Genomic DNA, 16736 nt, shown 5'->3' with positions numbered 1-16736 from the left:
GGAAAAGAACATGGATAATATCCTAAATACACTCAAGCATGATGAGCTTCAACCAAAACATCTGGCACAAAACATTTACATCAGAAAAAGATACACCAAAATGTCCCACATGGCCAAGATAGCTTCATTCCCAATGTCAAAAATCTGGTATCTGTAGGTTAAACTTTATATTTGCTCCTAATGTAACTGACTACCATTCCAGTACCCAGCGAAACTTTTAGATAATTCTCTCTTTCCCATTACTCAGGGTAGTAGGAAGAGAGGAAGTTCCTTCTAAAGTTTACAACACATAGATTTTCAAACTAACCAATTATGTCCACAAGATAGATGCTCTCAACCTCAAAAGCAGGTAAAAATAACTAGATAAAGCAGAATCAAAAGGAAATTCAACTTTGTTCCCCACTAGTAGCTACATAAAAGGAAAAGGGCTGGTGCTCTAGCTCAACTAATGGATAACATTTAACACTGTCAGTTTTGGAACTCTCTTATGTTGGGTATTTAGGATGCAGTGGTTCCAATATTTCAAATAGTTTCTTTTTCCAAGTTAGTGCCATGAACAATTACTTTTAGTGAAATAATACTTAGATTGTATAGTCTTGCCAATACAATTTTTTAAAAAAATCTAAAAGGGAGATGTACATTTCCTTTGCATTTTCCCAGCACAGAGTCCTTGGGGTCAGTTACCTTGACTTTGTATTTACAAAGTCTACACTCCAGCAATTCATCTAAGATTGCCCTGTGGATTCTGATCGTGAGTCTCAAAGCCAACAGCTCCAGGAGGGGATGCTCAGAGAACTCCAACATCAAAGGGTTCTCCTTAGTGACTTTTTAAGATTTTCCCACCTCGATGGAATATCCTCAATGAAATATACATTTTAGACTTAACAGACAATGAAAGCTGTCATCCTGTGCCAGTGTCCCTCACTAATTTGGATTTTCTCTTTGGCAGGCTGTTTCAAATCATTTTGTCAGGATAAGTACACCTTTATATTTTGAATATATCCCTTCAACTGATTAAGCTGTCCTATAAATTTCTTTGAAAGTAAAAGAAAAAATAGCATTTATCTTCCACATACTTCCCAGACTTTCACATACACAGTGGATCAGAGGGAGAGCACCAGATTCCCATCAGATTCCCAGCTCAGCCACTTTGTACCACTTGGTTTAGAGCAAGTAGTTCACTGTCTGTGTCTCATTTTTCTCATTGGTAAGCTGGAGATAATTGTAGTTATTATTTCTTTGAGTGGTCATAAGGATTAAATAAGACACTGCATATAGAGTAGGTCCCACGGGGTTTGCCATGTAGTAAGTGTTCAAAAACATAATTACTTATAATAAGTACACAAATAAGAGTGTATACAGAATATTGAATTGTTTTCAAGACGCATTCTTTTCTCTAGTATATTTAGAATATTCTCATTGATTCTGGCTAAGGAGTCTGTTGTTTACAGTATTCTTGAATTACTTACAGAATTATAATATGATAAAATACTACTACCACTAAAATTGTATTGAAAATAAGTTTATTTCCCCCTGAAAATTAAAAGTATTCAGGAAGTCCAACACTAGGTCCATGTAAACCATCCAACTTGTTTAGATTGCAGAAAAATCATCTCCTATATTGATGGTACTGGGAAATAACGTACAAAACCCATGTTCGGTGGACATAGAGATTACACCAAGACTGTGTCTTAAGATCTGCATCCCTGATTCCCTGAGGAGTCCCAGTGACATAGAAGAGGTGCTCAAAAATGAGTCAAGGCTTATTCATGTTCTACCATTTCTTAAAACATTCTCTACCTGAAAAATCATGCCATTAAATAGTTACTTACCACATAGAGTTGTTTCCACATGGTTCCCCAGTCTCTTAATGTCGATGTCATTTCTGTGATAACGGAGTCTTCAGAGGGAATAACCATTTCAAATTGTCTGTGAGATTAAAACAGAAAAACAAAGTACAAGCGCAATTACCATAGATGATAATTTTTTTTTAAATGCTCTAAAAGATAAACTGGGAAAGAAGTCTGCCTAGTTATTTCTGGTTCTGCAGACAGTAACCAGGATTTAATCATGGGGTTGTGTGAGGAATGCTGTGTGGTTTATGGCAGTGTAATACCAAAATGACCAGCCACTTCATCCAGATCCAGTTTGAGCAGTGTAATGGAGAAGGAACATCAGAAGAGTTCCAATCCAGCGACACTTTGACCACTAGGCGGCAACTCTTTCTGAGCCCCAAAGCCTTCATCTATCACAGGAAGTCACTGGGCTACATAAACTCTGAGGTGACTTTTGCCTTCCAAGTGCTATGACCGTCAAGACTCAAAGGGAGTAAAAGAAACACTGTTCAACCATCAGGATATGATGGATGGCTGCAAACATCAAAACTAACTCAGTGCTATAAATAACTGGACACTGAGATACTGTTTGAATACTCCCTTGATCTCATTAACACTGTTTTTATTATTTGTGAACAGGGCCATGAAAAATAATTAGCACTATTAGTAATGTTATCATGCAGCATAGAACTTAAGAGCTTAAGACATCACAGGTATTTGAATATCTATCCCCAAATGCTCCTATGATTAGGGTAATATAGTCTTCTCATTTCTTCTATAAAAGTCAGAAACTATACTTGGAAAATACTCATACCATGTATATATGGTGGTCCTGAAGTTGAAAAGGTACTTAGGAGATAGAAAAAAAGAAAAAGAAAATTTAATTTGTCTTCTGTATCCTACCTTTGGCATACAGTAATCTACTTTTCTTTATCTCCATTTTTTTTTTTTCAAATTTGTGCAAATAAAAAGTAGTTTCATGGCTATTATTACCACTGCTTCTCAAAAGAATGCTACCAACTATTCTGATGGGGATTATTTTCTTTATTTCAGTATATTTTTCTCAAGGACAACATCTAACATGCAGAAGGTAACAGCACATTAAACACTGAACCAGGTTGTCTAGATGATCAAGGTAAAATTACTTCTTAGCATGAGGCTTATAACTGCTCCACAGTTCCTTTTTGATGTTATGTCCAAAATGTGTATAATTGCTTTTTGTAAAGTCTTCTTAATAGCAAGTATAGAAACTAAAATCTTGCCTTGATTTCTTCGCTAATGGAACTTCATCTCCTCATTTCACACTGCTGCTAAAATACCTGCCCTGTGAATATTTTCCTTCTTTCTAGAGCTTAAACACAGCTAAAAATGTAAAACTGGGATTTAAAACGAGAAATAAAAGTAAACAGTAATATATGAACCGTGACAGATACAGAACTTTTATTAAGTCTACACATGACATTTTCAAATGGTAGCACATTTATTTTGCTTTTGAAGCAGCTATTGCAATTTAAATGATGAATATTTGGAGATGGAGATTATAAAATGATCTTCTACAACATCCAGGAGGAAACAATGAATTTCCAGGAAAACCTGACATCCTACTTAACATTTAAAAAGTGACATGACCTCAGCAGGAATTAAATAATATAGAAGTGGCCTCACTGTTCACAACTATAATTTAATTTAAGGACCTCCCCAATCAATTCTACATTGCTTTGAAGAACCAGGAAAGAAATTAAAGGCAATTCCGTCTGTGGGAAGTTGATTTGGGCATTGTCCAACCAAAAGGTAAATTAAAAACAAAATTGCCATTTTAGGCAAGGCAGCTGTTTCTTATCAATTACACCAAAACCAAAATCAGTGTTCAAGTAGTCTATCACAAGTAGCTGCCCCTGAAAATATTTTGCTCAGTTATTCTGGGAAGTATTTTTCAGTTATTTCATCCCAGTGGGCCATCAGGCTGCAAATCCACTTAAGACAGGTTATGTTAAAATCTCAAAGATCCTCTCTGGGAAAGTAATCATCTGGCAATACATGCCCTTCAATGTTTTTAAGGCCAAAGTTTTTCTTCCAGTAACAGTCTCAGAACCTCGAGTCTCAATCAATTCTAATAACTCTTTTTTAGAAAATCAAGTCTGGTTCTATCCCAGAGCTCTTCAGCTATGCAAATGTCCATCACTCCCAGTGTCGTCGGGGGAGAAACCACAAGCAAGTCTTAAACTTGCACAAAGTCTGAGACACCTTAACGCACATTTAAACTTCCTTGGGGCTCATGAACCAGTTACTAACTAGGATCAAAAAAAAAGAAGGTACTTATCATGTTTCACCCCAACTCACTCTAAGTCAAGTGACCCTTGACACCACCTTTGATAGCACAGCCTTCATAGCCTTCTCTCTTTTCTTTTTCACGGTCAGAGGGTAGAATGCGGGCTGGGGTCCTTTGGTCTGTGCAGTTGAGGGGGGTCAGGGTTGAACTTGGGGCAAAGGCAGCAAAGAGGATTGACCGCATGGATCTTGCCTAGGTGGACACTTTAAAGGACAGGGGTAGACCGTGGAGTTTTCATGTTGTCAAGCCCAGATCACTAAGACAGAAAGATCAGAACAAAAGGTAAGCATGTGGCTATAGTGCTTTCTGAAGTGGTCTCTGGTTTACTTGAGGGGGGCTGGGTGGTGTCAAACCTAGCGGGTAGGTAAACTCAAAAAGGACTGAAAACTCTGCTTGAAACTTCTCAGGAATGACAGCTGCAAAATATTTCTGAAGGACACATTTATTAAAAGATTATAGTGGTAATGGTAATTATGCTTCTAATCTACTATTTTAAATAATTACTACTAACTACTACTACAAATATTGCTTAAAGTAGCTGACATATATAAGACATATAATGATCTCCTAGATTCTATAAGTTTTATCCATATAGGGAACACTCGGAGTACTTATACCATAGGCTTTTAGCCTCTCGCAGAAGTTCCTTCACTGAACTAAAATTTAATACCATAACTTTATACAAGGCAGATGTAAGAATCACCAATTTGAGTAGCATCCTCAAAAATTTTTTTGGTAAAACTAAGTTGGAAGACACCATTTATTATGCTATAAGAACTCAAATAATAAATTGCTATTGACTGCTATTTGAGGAAAAATATAATTTTTATGGCTGAATCTGTATTCTTTTGTTATAAAATGAAAATTATACAATGATCCAATGAATAGTCCTTGCGATATTGGCACCAAATGTTTGTGTCCAAATTTATGGCCCCCTTATAATGAATGATCTACTCATGTTAACTATATAGATAGGCAAGTTTTACTATTTTAGCCTGCAATAATCTTATTTGAATTATGTTATCCTGACAGCTACTTCAAATTCTCCTGGAAATAGACTGGGAAAAATTTTTAATAATATAAGAAATCCTATGTGAACAATGAGTTTAATCAAAGTGTCATATAAATGAAATGCTCTAAAGTAGAATAATGGCTTTGTGAAGTGGTCACATAGAATATAACATTATGCCCACTTAGACAAAGACAGACTTGACTTCTTACGAGTATAATCAGTGCTGATCCTAGGAAGTTCCTGGGTTTTGAGGCAACATGACTCATCATTTAATGGGTCTGGTTACCATGCTTCCCTATGTAGCAGGAAACCAAAAAGAACCAATTCCTGCTCAAGATTAGGCTGACTCCATGATTTGTGGACAACAGCCCTCCTAGATCCTGCTGTTGTCCAGCACACATAGACGTGGTTCTTTAATTTTTCCTACCACTGCTTTAGTGCAATATATCTTTATCAAACAACACAATGAGATGATCTTCTACAGTTCATTTTTCAAGACAATTACTAAGCCTTTCAAATTCCAAAATAAGCAATGGTTCTGTGAAAATCCTCCAACTATTAATAAAACTCATTTCTTACCCTTTGTTCTTTACACAGGCATTTTTCAAGTGAACATAGCTGGAAGGAAATATACCCTGGAAGAGAGAACACAAAGGTTATGGTGCTAGCTGCCTGTTAAAGCAGCGTTGGTTTCACAAGTCATATGCATAAAAGGCATTCGCATAACCCTAACAATATAAGGAACAGGAAAACACAACGTCTCTACCACATTCTATACACTAAAATCTGTTGTGGCTTAGATCCATTCATTTTCTATTATTAACTAGTTTACAAGTTTAGATATCTAAATAAAAAAATTAAATCTCATTCAGAAAATATATTCCTTATAAAACAGAAAATAAAAAACTTGCAGAATTCTACATAAAAACCATGTTATACTGAATAAGATTTTTAAAAAATATTACATAGTTTTGAAAGTTTGTTTGTTTTGGCGGCTGTTCTTTTTCTTCTCCAAACACTCATTTTTCTATTTAAAAATGTATGCTAAAATATACTACTGTGAATTTGGAGACAATTAGTATATTATGTATTATGGAAGATCTTTGATGACAACATAGCAGCAATTAATCACCATGCTGCCCTTCTGACAGAATAAAAAATAAACCAAAGGAGCCATGCTAGCTTAAGCATTTTGTTGTAGGGAAATGATAGGACAAGAAAATTGTTCCTTTGTTCTAAATGGGAATCTGAAAGAAACAACAACAACAAAATGAGCATCAATTTTATTGTCCATTACATGGCAATATCCTCTGAAGAATTTCTGATGTACAATCAAATGACAAACTCAATTAAATATTTAAAAAAACAAATGTCATCTGATACATTATACCATTACGGATCTAAGTATAAAATAAAATTTAATAAGCCGTCTATATATTCAACAGTACTAAACGGGTATATAGATTTTAAAAAGCCACTTTTTTCCTTCAAAATTTTAATTTACCTCAATGTATATAATAGGATTAACAAATAAAGTAATTGTAATTAATAAGGAAATATCAGAACTTGAGGTTTGTTAGAAGTGACAGAAGTAATAAAGATGTCATAATAGTTTTTTTCTCAAACATGCTCTAAATGAATAATTAAATCCTGAAGCTGTATTTACATGTGCCTTACAGATGTCCAAAAACAACTTTAAATGAGGGCTAACATATTAAAAAAATTAAATTTGTATACTCTGTCTCTTAGGCTTTCCTCTAGAATGACCTAAAATAAATGAGATGAAGTAATTAAACACAGCAGAATGATCCAGAAAAAAGTAAATTTAAGCAAAAATGACAGGCAAAAGAGTTTCGATTTCTTACATTGTATTTTGAGAGTTATAAATGATACAATTTCTTATCTACAATCCTAATAAAGCTAGAATTAAAAAATAAATATGACATGTAAGAAAATATTAGAGAATAGGAGAAGTATGGGTAAAAGCTGGGGAGATTTGAGAAAGATAGAGTCAAAATGACAAACCATACAAATGAAAGATAAAAAAAAATTATACTATTTCCTACTATAATTCCTGAGGACTTATGTAAATGAATAAAAAACGATGAATCTTAGTTTTTACCTGAAATAGGGAAAAAGATGGCTTTTCTATATCATGATTTTCCTGGCTTCAGCTCCCCAAACCCAAAGGGACTTTTAACATGTCACTAAAATAAACTCGTTTCTTCACACCAAGATTTTACAAATGCTATCACAGGAAACTTAAAGGTTAAATACCTTTACTCAAGAAAATAAATAAAATTTAAAAATAAATAAATACCTCTACTCAGTATTTCTTTTAGAATGTATACTTCCCCTGCCTGAATTTTAAGTTAGCTCTCTGAGCAACTAAAACTTCAAAAAGATTTTATTTATATATAATGAGCTTATTAAAGTCTTCTCAGTACGATTTTCAAGAGCACATAGGATTATCATTTGAGTAGCATATCTTAATGATAATCCAAGATCAAAGGAATTTCCAAAATTATAAAAATCTGTATTACTGTTTGGCATTTCAACTGAGTCCCAATTGTAATTTCAATTGTAAAATGAAATAACTTAAATAACTATCTTTTTAGAAATCCTATAACTATGGTTAGGAAAAATAATTTTTACCTTGATATTTGGGTTTTTTAAGGCAAATCCTCTGTACCAGCCTGTGGAGAAATAATCACGGTAATATTTTGATAAACCATTGTAATATTTTAAAGATAACAAATAATAACAAATAATAACAAAATCAGTTTTTTGCTAATGAATGTTACCCTACATTTAAATATTCTATGTATAGACATGGTGGGTGTTGGGATTAGGCCAGATAATAGCTCAAGTGACCAGTAGTTTAAAGTATTCCATTAATAAAAACATTTTAAAAATTTTATCAGAAATCTCTACGAAAAATAGAAACGTGCATAATGGAAGTAAAGTCTTTGGAATCACAGCACTGGGCTGAAATTCTGGCTTTGCTACTTATTAGCTATTTAATCTTGGGCATGTTATTTGACCTCTCTGAGCACTGTTTCTCCCCATTTTATTAAAGGCCACACTGTCTCAGGAAGATTGAAAAATCTGAAAAAGATTTAATATATTTCCAAAGTCTGATTGCTTGACTACAAAGCCCAGACTCTACCACCAAATAACAGTGCCTTGCCATTATTTTCACACCCTTAAACCCACTATCTTGGGTTAGGATCACTCTCATATTGAAAGAAGAATAAAGCCAGGTCTCATTCATTACCGGAATTAACCAGCGTACTTTCATCAGCACAATGTCCAATCAACTGAGTTTATCATTATTTTTATTCTGCAGAATGCCTATTATTTAAGCCCCAAGCAACTCTGAATCAATTTTATAGCACTATCCTTAAGGGGAAACAATGTCTTCTTTTGGTTTAAAACAAATGCACTGTGTGTGTGTATATATACATATATATGAATATATATGATTAATATATAACCCCATTTAAAAGTATTGTTTTCAGACTATTTTTTTTTTCAAGTGTAGAAACCATTTTGCTTATCAGTAAGAAATGATTTTACTATGGGGCCAGCTGCTTAGCTCAGTTGGCTAGAACACAGCCTTACAACACCAATATCATGGAGTAGGATCCCCGTACTGGACAACCGCCAAGAAAAAAATTATTTTACTATGTAATAAAAGCTTTAATTGAATTTTTTTATTGAAACACATTGATTATACATATTTGTGGGGTACAGAGTTGAATTTCAATTTCAATACATGTATACAATGTGTGATCATCAAATTGGGGTAATTAGCATATTCATCATTACAAAACTTCATCTTTTCATTATGATGAAGACATTCAATCTCCTCTCTTTTAGCCATTTGATAATATACAGTAAATTATTGTTAATTACAGATGCCTAGCTCGACTGCACACCAATAGAATTTGTTTTTCCTATCTAGCTGTTTTGTACCCATTAACCAACCTAATTGAATTTTTAAAAGCAAATGTTTGTGCTTTGTATTTAAACAGTTTTGATCCTCATAATACCTTTTCTTAAAAGGATATATTGTAAAATATCATCCTTAAAGTTTTAAAATCAGTCTGAAGAAAGCAGAATGAATTGAAAATCAGAATATCTATCTCAGAGTTTATTAGATCCCATAAACACAGACCCAAGAAATATATCTGTTCATAAATAATTATTCTAACAGAAAACAAAACTTCTTGAGAATTGCAGAAATGTCAGAGAGTTGTCTCTGTCCAATCATACCATGCAGAAAACTTTTAGATTAAAAATGGCTCCCATTAGATATAGGGCCCAATTTCATGCACCAATTCAAAATAAATTTTATATTTATCTGTATACAAAGCAGAAAGACAAAACACATCTGGTAATGACACAGGAAACCTTATTATATTTTTAAATATATCAATTACAGTAAACAGAATAAACATCCATGTATCAGCATCATTTAATGCCAGGCTCTAACTAAATGTAGTAGTTCTGTTTGGGAGAACACAATTTAATCTATGAGCCTTAACATGATAGAATGTTATCATGTAAATTCCTTTTAGGAGGAAAATGGATATTTTTGTATATACTGACTAATATTTTGTATATTGTGGTTAAAATGATTAAAATTTGAAATGTAGTCATTTTGTTAACAAGAAAAAAGGAGTACTCATTTCATCTGGGATCTTTTTAAAAACTACAGTTTAAGGGTATTTCATGGAACAGAAATGGAAACGTCTGAGAACATAGTAGGTACCTTTAATGAGTTACCTGCTATATAAATTAATACTAATCATACAAGGTCATATAATGTATTCCACTAACATTTCAAATGCATTGAGTAATTTTAAAAGCTGCAGGACTAGAACAGAACTGGCCTGGGCAGGAGCCCTCCCTGAGACATCTGGTTACTCAGCCTCAGGTAAGCCATTTCTGCTGTGGACCTCTGTTTCTTCCTGTCCTGAGGGGATCTACTGGACTCTTGAGATTCTGAAAAAAGCCTGCTAGTTTGTCACTGAGTCATGAACTCCCACAAATATACAGTAGCTTCAATTGCTTTCTATGTTGGCATCTAGTGACTATAAGTAAATAATATTAGGAAAAAAATACAATGAGCTTAAAAAATACCAAATGATGTTTTCCCATTAGCCAAACACTGAATATATAAGAAATGAGTTTTGTCAAAAATGGTTTGCTGTGACCAATGGAAAAGTCCCACAGATTAGTAGATGTGTGGACAGTATTAGTAAACTTTATAAACAGTACTATGTTGAGGAAGTTGTCAAGAGATCACCACTAGGCCACTTACCATCACACTTCTCCAGGATCTGAACTGTGTCCCCAATTTCCAATGACAGGCCATATGGGATGGTTCCTCGAAAACTGGCAATAACTGTAAGAAATGATATAGAATAAATGAAGACCATCATGTCAGTTATAGCCAGTTATACCGCTTACTATTAAGTGTTACTGACTAGGAAAAATGAATGTGAATAGCAGTGCACTTTGATAGCTAGAACTTGCTATCATTTTAATTTTATATAGTTTTTAAGAAAATTGTTAACTCTATATATTTTCCCAACTTCTTGGTCAAGTAAGTATTACAAATAGGTATTTCAATGACATGGAATTATTAAAATAGTATACAACATATCAACAGTATCACCCAATAATATATGTAAGCAAAGGTATTGCCTGAAGAGCTCCATAAGAGACAATGTGTCCCCCTTGTTCACTGCTGTATTAACTCCCCGTCCAGATGCCTGGCCCACAGTAGTTAATAAATATGTGTTCAATAATAAATGAAGAAAATATTTCTTACTCATTATTAAGCTTGGTTTACCTTTTTGCTGTATTGTTTGAAGCAGATTTCTTTTCCCTAGACAGTAAGCTTCTCAAGAGAAGGGATCGCATTTATATGTTCACAATCATGTCCCCAGGGCCTAGCACAGTATGTTGCATAAAAGGAGTCTTTTTGTATAGTAATCAATGGTGACATTTTATTTAATAATGACTGGACCCTCCCATAGGACTACATACACAGCCGCCACGACAATTCCCATATGCCTTAGTGCTCTCTCATACCATTTGTAAAGAGGGGGAGGGGACGTGTGTGTCACCATTAATTGTAGATTAATGGTTTAGATTAATTGGTTTCTAAAACATTTCACAGAGCGAGGCAGGACTAATACATAATACCTACAGAGAGAAAGCGCGCATAGATTAGTCATCCTGGGAAACTCCAGGAATTATAGAGAAAATGAAGCTCAGTGATTCTCCCCTGGAATCTGACGTGAGTCATAAAGGAGGCAAGGACAGAAAAATAAAGACATTGCCATGTCAACATGCAAAAACAGAATGACATCTCCTAGGAAACACACTGAAATCAACTCACAATTCACATCAAAAGAAAACGATTTTTAAAAGGCCAAAATTTTGGAAGTAAATTTTATAATTTTGTATCTAAACCTCACTATGTGACACAACACCAGTCCCCCAATAAGTTATTGCTATTGTTGGGAATGTATCTTAAAAGCCAGAAGGAACATATGAATCTGTCAAAAGTTGAAATATGCCAGTAACTAATGGGCTTTTAGAGAAGTCTCAAGCCCTTTAATGATCTGAAAACAAAATTAATGGTAGAAATCAAAACACAGGACAGAAAACACAACCAAAACTACATGAGATGAATGAAAATATTTAAACCAATTTTGACCATTTTAAACAAGCACTAATTTATGATGTCATTTTCTAACTGTAACCATAAATACCATATGGCCTCATATTGATGTTGCAAGAAGACGTTTGCTCCAAAAATAATCAAGCATCTATATACCTCAACAGATTACTTCATTTAACTTTCTGAGACCTCTTCTTATGAGAGATCAGCAACTGAACAGACAGTAGGTTGATTACAATTTAAAAGACTTCAAAACAAGCTTACAGCCAGAATTGCCTTTCTATACTCACATAGTTGCCTTAACTTCTCATAACCCAGGTCATTCACCAGTGCACAATACTGATGCTTCTCATAGACCTCTAAGTTCTACATAAAGCTCTTACCACTCATGAACGCCCTCAACACCCAAGGCTGCCACGAACACCTCCCTCAGTGCTGGCTGCTCCCGCCTTCCCCTTCTCACCTTCTTGAACCCAGCAGTACCACTTATGGATTTCATTTTTTCACCTTCCCTTCATGCCCAGCCATAGAATCTAGCCTTCACTGTGTCCCAAAACTGTTCTACTAAGGTCTCCAGTCCCCTCACTGTGGCCACATTCAAATAGCCTTTCAGAAGTCCATCATTGCTTGACCTTCTTTCTTAGCCCTGCTCTGATATTTTGGTGTTATCTAGGGTTCCATCTTTAAGACACTGAAGTATAAAGGCTGAAGTGTAGGAAAATAGCATTAAGCTTGGCATCATGAGACATGGGTCTGAACCCTGATCTTGACACTTATTAGCTGTGTGACCTTAGTCAAAATACCAACTTCTCAGACTCTCCATATGGTTATTATTATTTAATATAGTAAATTATTTCACATAGGTACCTTAGTCCTTACTACCTTTTGCAGTACCTTTATGATTACCCCATTTGCCCAATGATCTCAGACTCTATGTGGAGATGATTTTCCCTGGCATATTCCAGTCATTTAATAAATACTTTGGTAGTTCAAACTATACTTTTTCTCTTCTATCCACACACATTTTCCCTAATGGAGAAAGTTCCAAGACTTCCAGAATCACCTGTTGATACATGACTTTCCAACTCTCTCTCCAGTCCTGATCTGTGCCCTGAGCTCCTGACACGAACATCCAAGTTGCATATTTCTATTTAGATGTCTAAGCACCCGAGCTTAGAATTCACCCACACAGGCTGCTTGAATAAGAAATAAGATAATATGAAGGTGCCTCAAGATTGAAAAATAATATGAATCTTTCCATGAACTTTTTGAAGTGCCCTTGTCCATGGTTATGACGAAGAAAAACTGTCATCCCAATTTTAAATAGCTCCTATGAAAGAATGAATGAGTTTTCACAGGTAACAGAGTTTGGTTCTTAGAATTTTTAGCATCCTCTTAAAATAGTATTCCCAATAATAAAGGAACCTGACTGTTTGAGACCAGAACATTTAACAGTAATGGCCATGTCCTTATTCATTTACTCAGTGATTATTTACTGAGCTCAGACTGTGTCAGGCTCCGTGATAAATCAGGTGTACAATTAGGAGCTAAAATCAATACAGTCCTTACATCCATTACAATCTATTGCAAGAGCTACCATTCAAAAACATGCATAAATAAGGGTTTTGGGGATATGAATCAAGGAAGGCTATCCTGAGGAAGTGCCACTGAATTGATATCTGAAGGATGAATATAGGTTAACTTGGTAAGGAGAGAAAAAAATATTCCTTGCAAAGGGCCAATTCCTGTGTGGGAGGGACTATTGCAAGGAAGATTATTGACAGAAGGTCATTGTGACTGGAGGACAGACTAGGGGCTGAGAGGTGCAGGATGAGACCTGACAGCTAGACGAGGTAAACTAAACGGCCTTTGCCACCTCAGAACTTTGAGTCTGGAAGAGGTCTTTCAGCTTAGCACTGGCACAACATAATATTTACTGAAGAACTCTGTTCCCAAGCCAGCCTAGTTTGTTCAGTCACTGCCTGTGATCAAATAGACACCTGTCTCCACCTGCAGCAGCTGTCTGATAAAGCAGAAGGGACAGCCGGCTCTCCATATCTCATAAAGGACCCTTCACAACTGCTGTCCTTTCCCTTTCCAGGCTCATACTCCACACACAGCCCTGTGCTCAGCCATACCAAAGTTCTCATCGAGTTCTTTCCTGCAGGCCTCAGAGCCTTTACACATATTATTCTCTTTTAGGGGAGGTTGCCTTCCCTACTCCTCCTACAATGGGAACTGCAAAGAAGCTCTAATTTATGGCTTAATTTACCTCTAAGGTTAGGTCTTTTAGAAGAGTTCCTGATGCTAACCCTTCCCTTTCTTCATCTTTGGATCTGTATGGAATCAATTACTTCCTCATCTGTGCTCCCAGAGAACCTGAACTTTATATATCTGAGTCTTTCAACTTGAGAACTTGAGGTATTTCTCATTTATCTTTCAAGACCCAGCATGAGTGTCTGAGTGCATGAATGCAGTATGAACAAACTCATGGAATGAATGAATGAATGAAGCCACTGAGAAATGGTGCCTGGGTTTTCATTGATTCGGAAAACCTCGGACACTTCTCATAACTAAAAACATCTAAGCAGTAAGTATTAAACTGCAGATTATATCGGAGAGATACACTTTGCAGGATATCGTTTAAGGCATGACTTTGATCTTTACCCTCTCAATCTTTGAGTTATACAAGTAATTCCACCTTGCTGTGTACTAATGAATAGATGGACAATGCTATGCTCAGGGAAGATATTTAGGCTTCAGGTGACAGAAGAGAAAGTTGAAATAGGAAGGCAGTTCTAGGCAAAAGAGCAAAGGATTTGAAACCATGTTTGGCTCATGTTCATTAGTGGTAGCATATAATGCATTATAAACTAAGGAAAACTACTTTAGCAAAGCAAAGATCCAAAGACAACATACGCATTAATGAAGCCTCAATTTGCATTTCCATCAAATGGAAAAAGCACATACTATTTTTAGATTCCATTTTGGAAGGAACTTTTCAACTAAATCTCTTTAAATTTCTCCAAGGGGTTTTGCATAAAGCAAAATTCATTTTGTCACCAGTTATTGTAAACTAGCTATCTCTTTATAAAAAGTCTGCTCGCTGTATATTTTCCAGGGGCATTTTTCCCCAATAATAATGGGGTTTACTAAACATGACTGCACACTGTCTTGATCCCTTGATTTATTTTTCTTGTTTGTTTTCTTACATATTGAGCTCTAGTAGCTACAGAAAAGATCACAGAGAATGAATGCCTGGTAGAACTGGGAATATAAAGGTCCGGTACTATTGTTTTAGTCATAAGAGCTCTGACAGTACAATTTTAAACAGTACATAAAAACTACTGTAGGGTGCTGTGTTTCTCTCTACCCGTTTGTTACTATGTAAAAATTTACTTGGATTAATAAACATGTATATAAACCTAGTTTATATTCAAGTCCTTAAAAAAATATGTAAGCCAAAAGCACTAAACTTATAGCATAACCATCTTGAAAAGGATGTCCCAACCAGCTTCCTGTTATCACTTATGATATCGCTCCTCTATAAAATAACCAGTTTAGCACCTACTGACAGTGTATTAAAAATTAAATAACTGAGAAACATTCTCAAATACAACTCCTAAATATTTTCTATAAGGAAGGTAAAAAGAAAATGAAATGGTGCTGTGAAATAGGGACTCATTTCTTAGTTTCAATGATACTATTTGCTCATGCAAAGAACAAATACGTACTTTAAAATTTTTGTGATGATGAATTTGCTAACTACCCTGATTTGGTCGCTACGCTTTGTATACATGTACTGAAATATAACTCTGTACCCCATAAATATGTACAATCAATATACTTCAATTTGATTTTAAAAACCCACAACTTTTAAAGTTAGTACAGAGAACTTCAATCCAGGGTTCCATGACTTTCTAAATTGAAAATCAAAACAAATTATTAAAAACTATTATAAGTCAACCATGTAGCTCTAAGTCACAGACAATAACATATTCATCATCATCATTGTCAAAATAACACTTACAATGAGTCCACTTGCCACAATTCAATACAAGTCCAGCAAACACTACCCTTGCCCTTTATAGACTGACAATCTAAGATGAATGGAACATAATGCAGGATTAAAAAAAAAATAATGAAATGCTTTGTCCTCTGTGGCACCAAGTAAGGAAACTCATCTCTGCATGTCAGAGTTTTGGTCTTGTCTTTCTGATAAAAGAATCTCCAGCTCATGAACAGGCTCTGGTCTAAAAGGTCACTCACAAGCTGGCTGCGGACAACACAGAACATGGTGCCACTGGTCCCAAGTTCTAAGGTTATCCCACAGAATCCTACTTAATACCACAGTGAATCTGCTGGGGTTTTTTGGCAACAAAAACAAGCTATGACTGCACCAGAAATGAAATATAAAATTTTATATGAGACAGTTGTAAAGTCTTGAATACTGCAGCTCAAAGCACAGCAGTGACACTTAGAAGGCATTGGTACCATGGACATTCTGAAGGAATTTTATGTTCCTCAGAGGACATTTAAAAGTGATTTTTTCCTATGACCGTGTTCATTTCACATTGGACATTTGGCTCTGGATTGTCATGTATGCATCTACATTTAGGTTTATCAGCTTTTATGAGGATCAAAGGAAAAGGGAGAAAGAGGTAGAATCTCTGAAGAACCTGGGTAAGATCTGGAGGAAATAGAGAAAAAGGAGGGGGAATAAAGGAGAGCTAAATTCTTTTCAGGTACTTTACTTCATGAAAGAGTGAACTATGGAGGAAGAGGAAAAGGGGTCACCTCTCCCACAGGTGTACAAGATCCCCCTGTAGGGAAAGATAAATTATGGTGGGGAAACCAAGT

The 16736-nt window shown here is 35.2% G+C and overlaps 1 protein-coding gene across 1 annotated transcript in view; it reads right to left on the bottom strand.

Annotated features, from left to right (window-relative positions):
- DOCK4 (dedicator of cytokinesis 4) overlaps nucleotides 1-16736 on the bottom strand; it is a 433780-nt gene that overhangs the window by 232584 nt on the left and 184460 nt on the right. The window contains exons 2-5 of the mRNA XM_063098749.1: nucleotides 10506-10589; nucleotides 7832-7872; nucleotides 5756-5811; nucleotides 1833-1929 (exon numbers count right to left, since the gene is read on the bottom strand). Of these exons, the coding sequence (XP_062954819.1) occupies nucleotides 1833-1929; nucleotides 5756-5811; nucleotides 7832-7872; nucleotides 10506-10589 (278 nt within the window). The remainder of the gene's footprint in view (nucleotides 1-1832; nucleotides 1930-5755; nucleotides 5812-7831; nucleotides 7873-10505; nucleotides 10590-16736) is intronic.

Source organism: Cynocephalus volans, chromosome 6, assembly GCF_027409185.1.
Source record: "Cynocephalus volans isolate mCynVol1 chromosome 6, mCynVol1.pri, whole genome shotgun sequence".
Classification (NCBI taxonomy): domain Eukaryota; kingdom Metazoa; phylum Chordata; class Mammalia; order Dermoptera; family Cynocephalidae; genus Cynocephalus; species Cynocephalus volans.
This window is presented reverse-complemented; position numbering and strand designations above follow the sequence as displayed.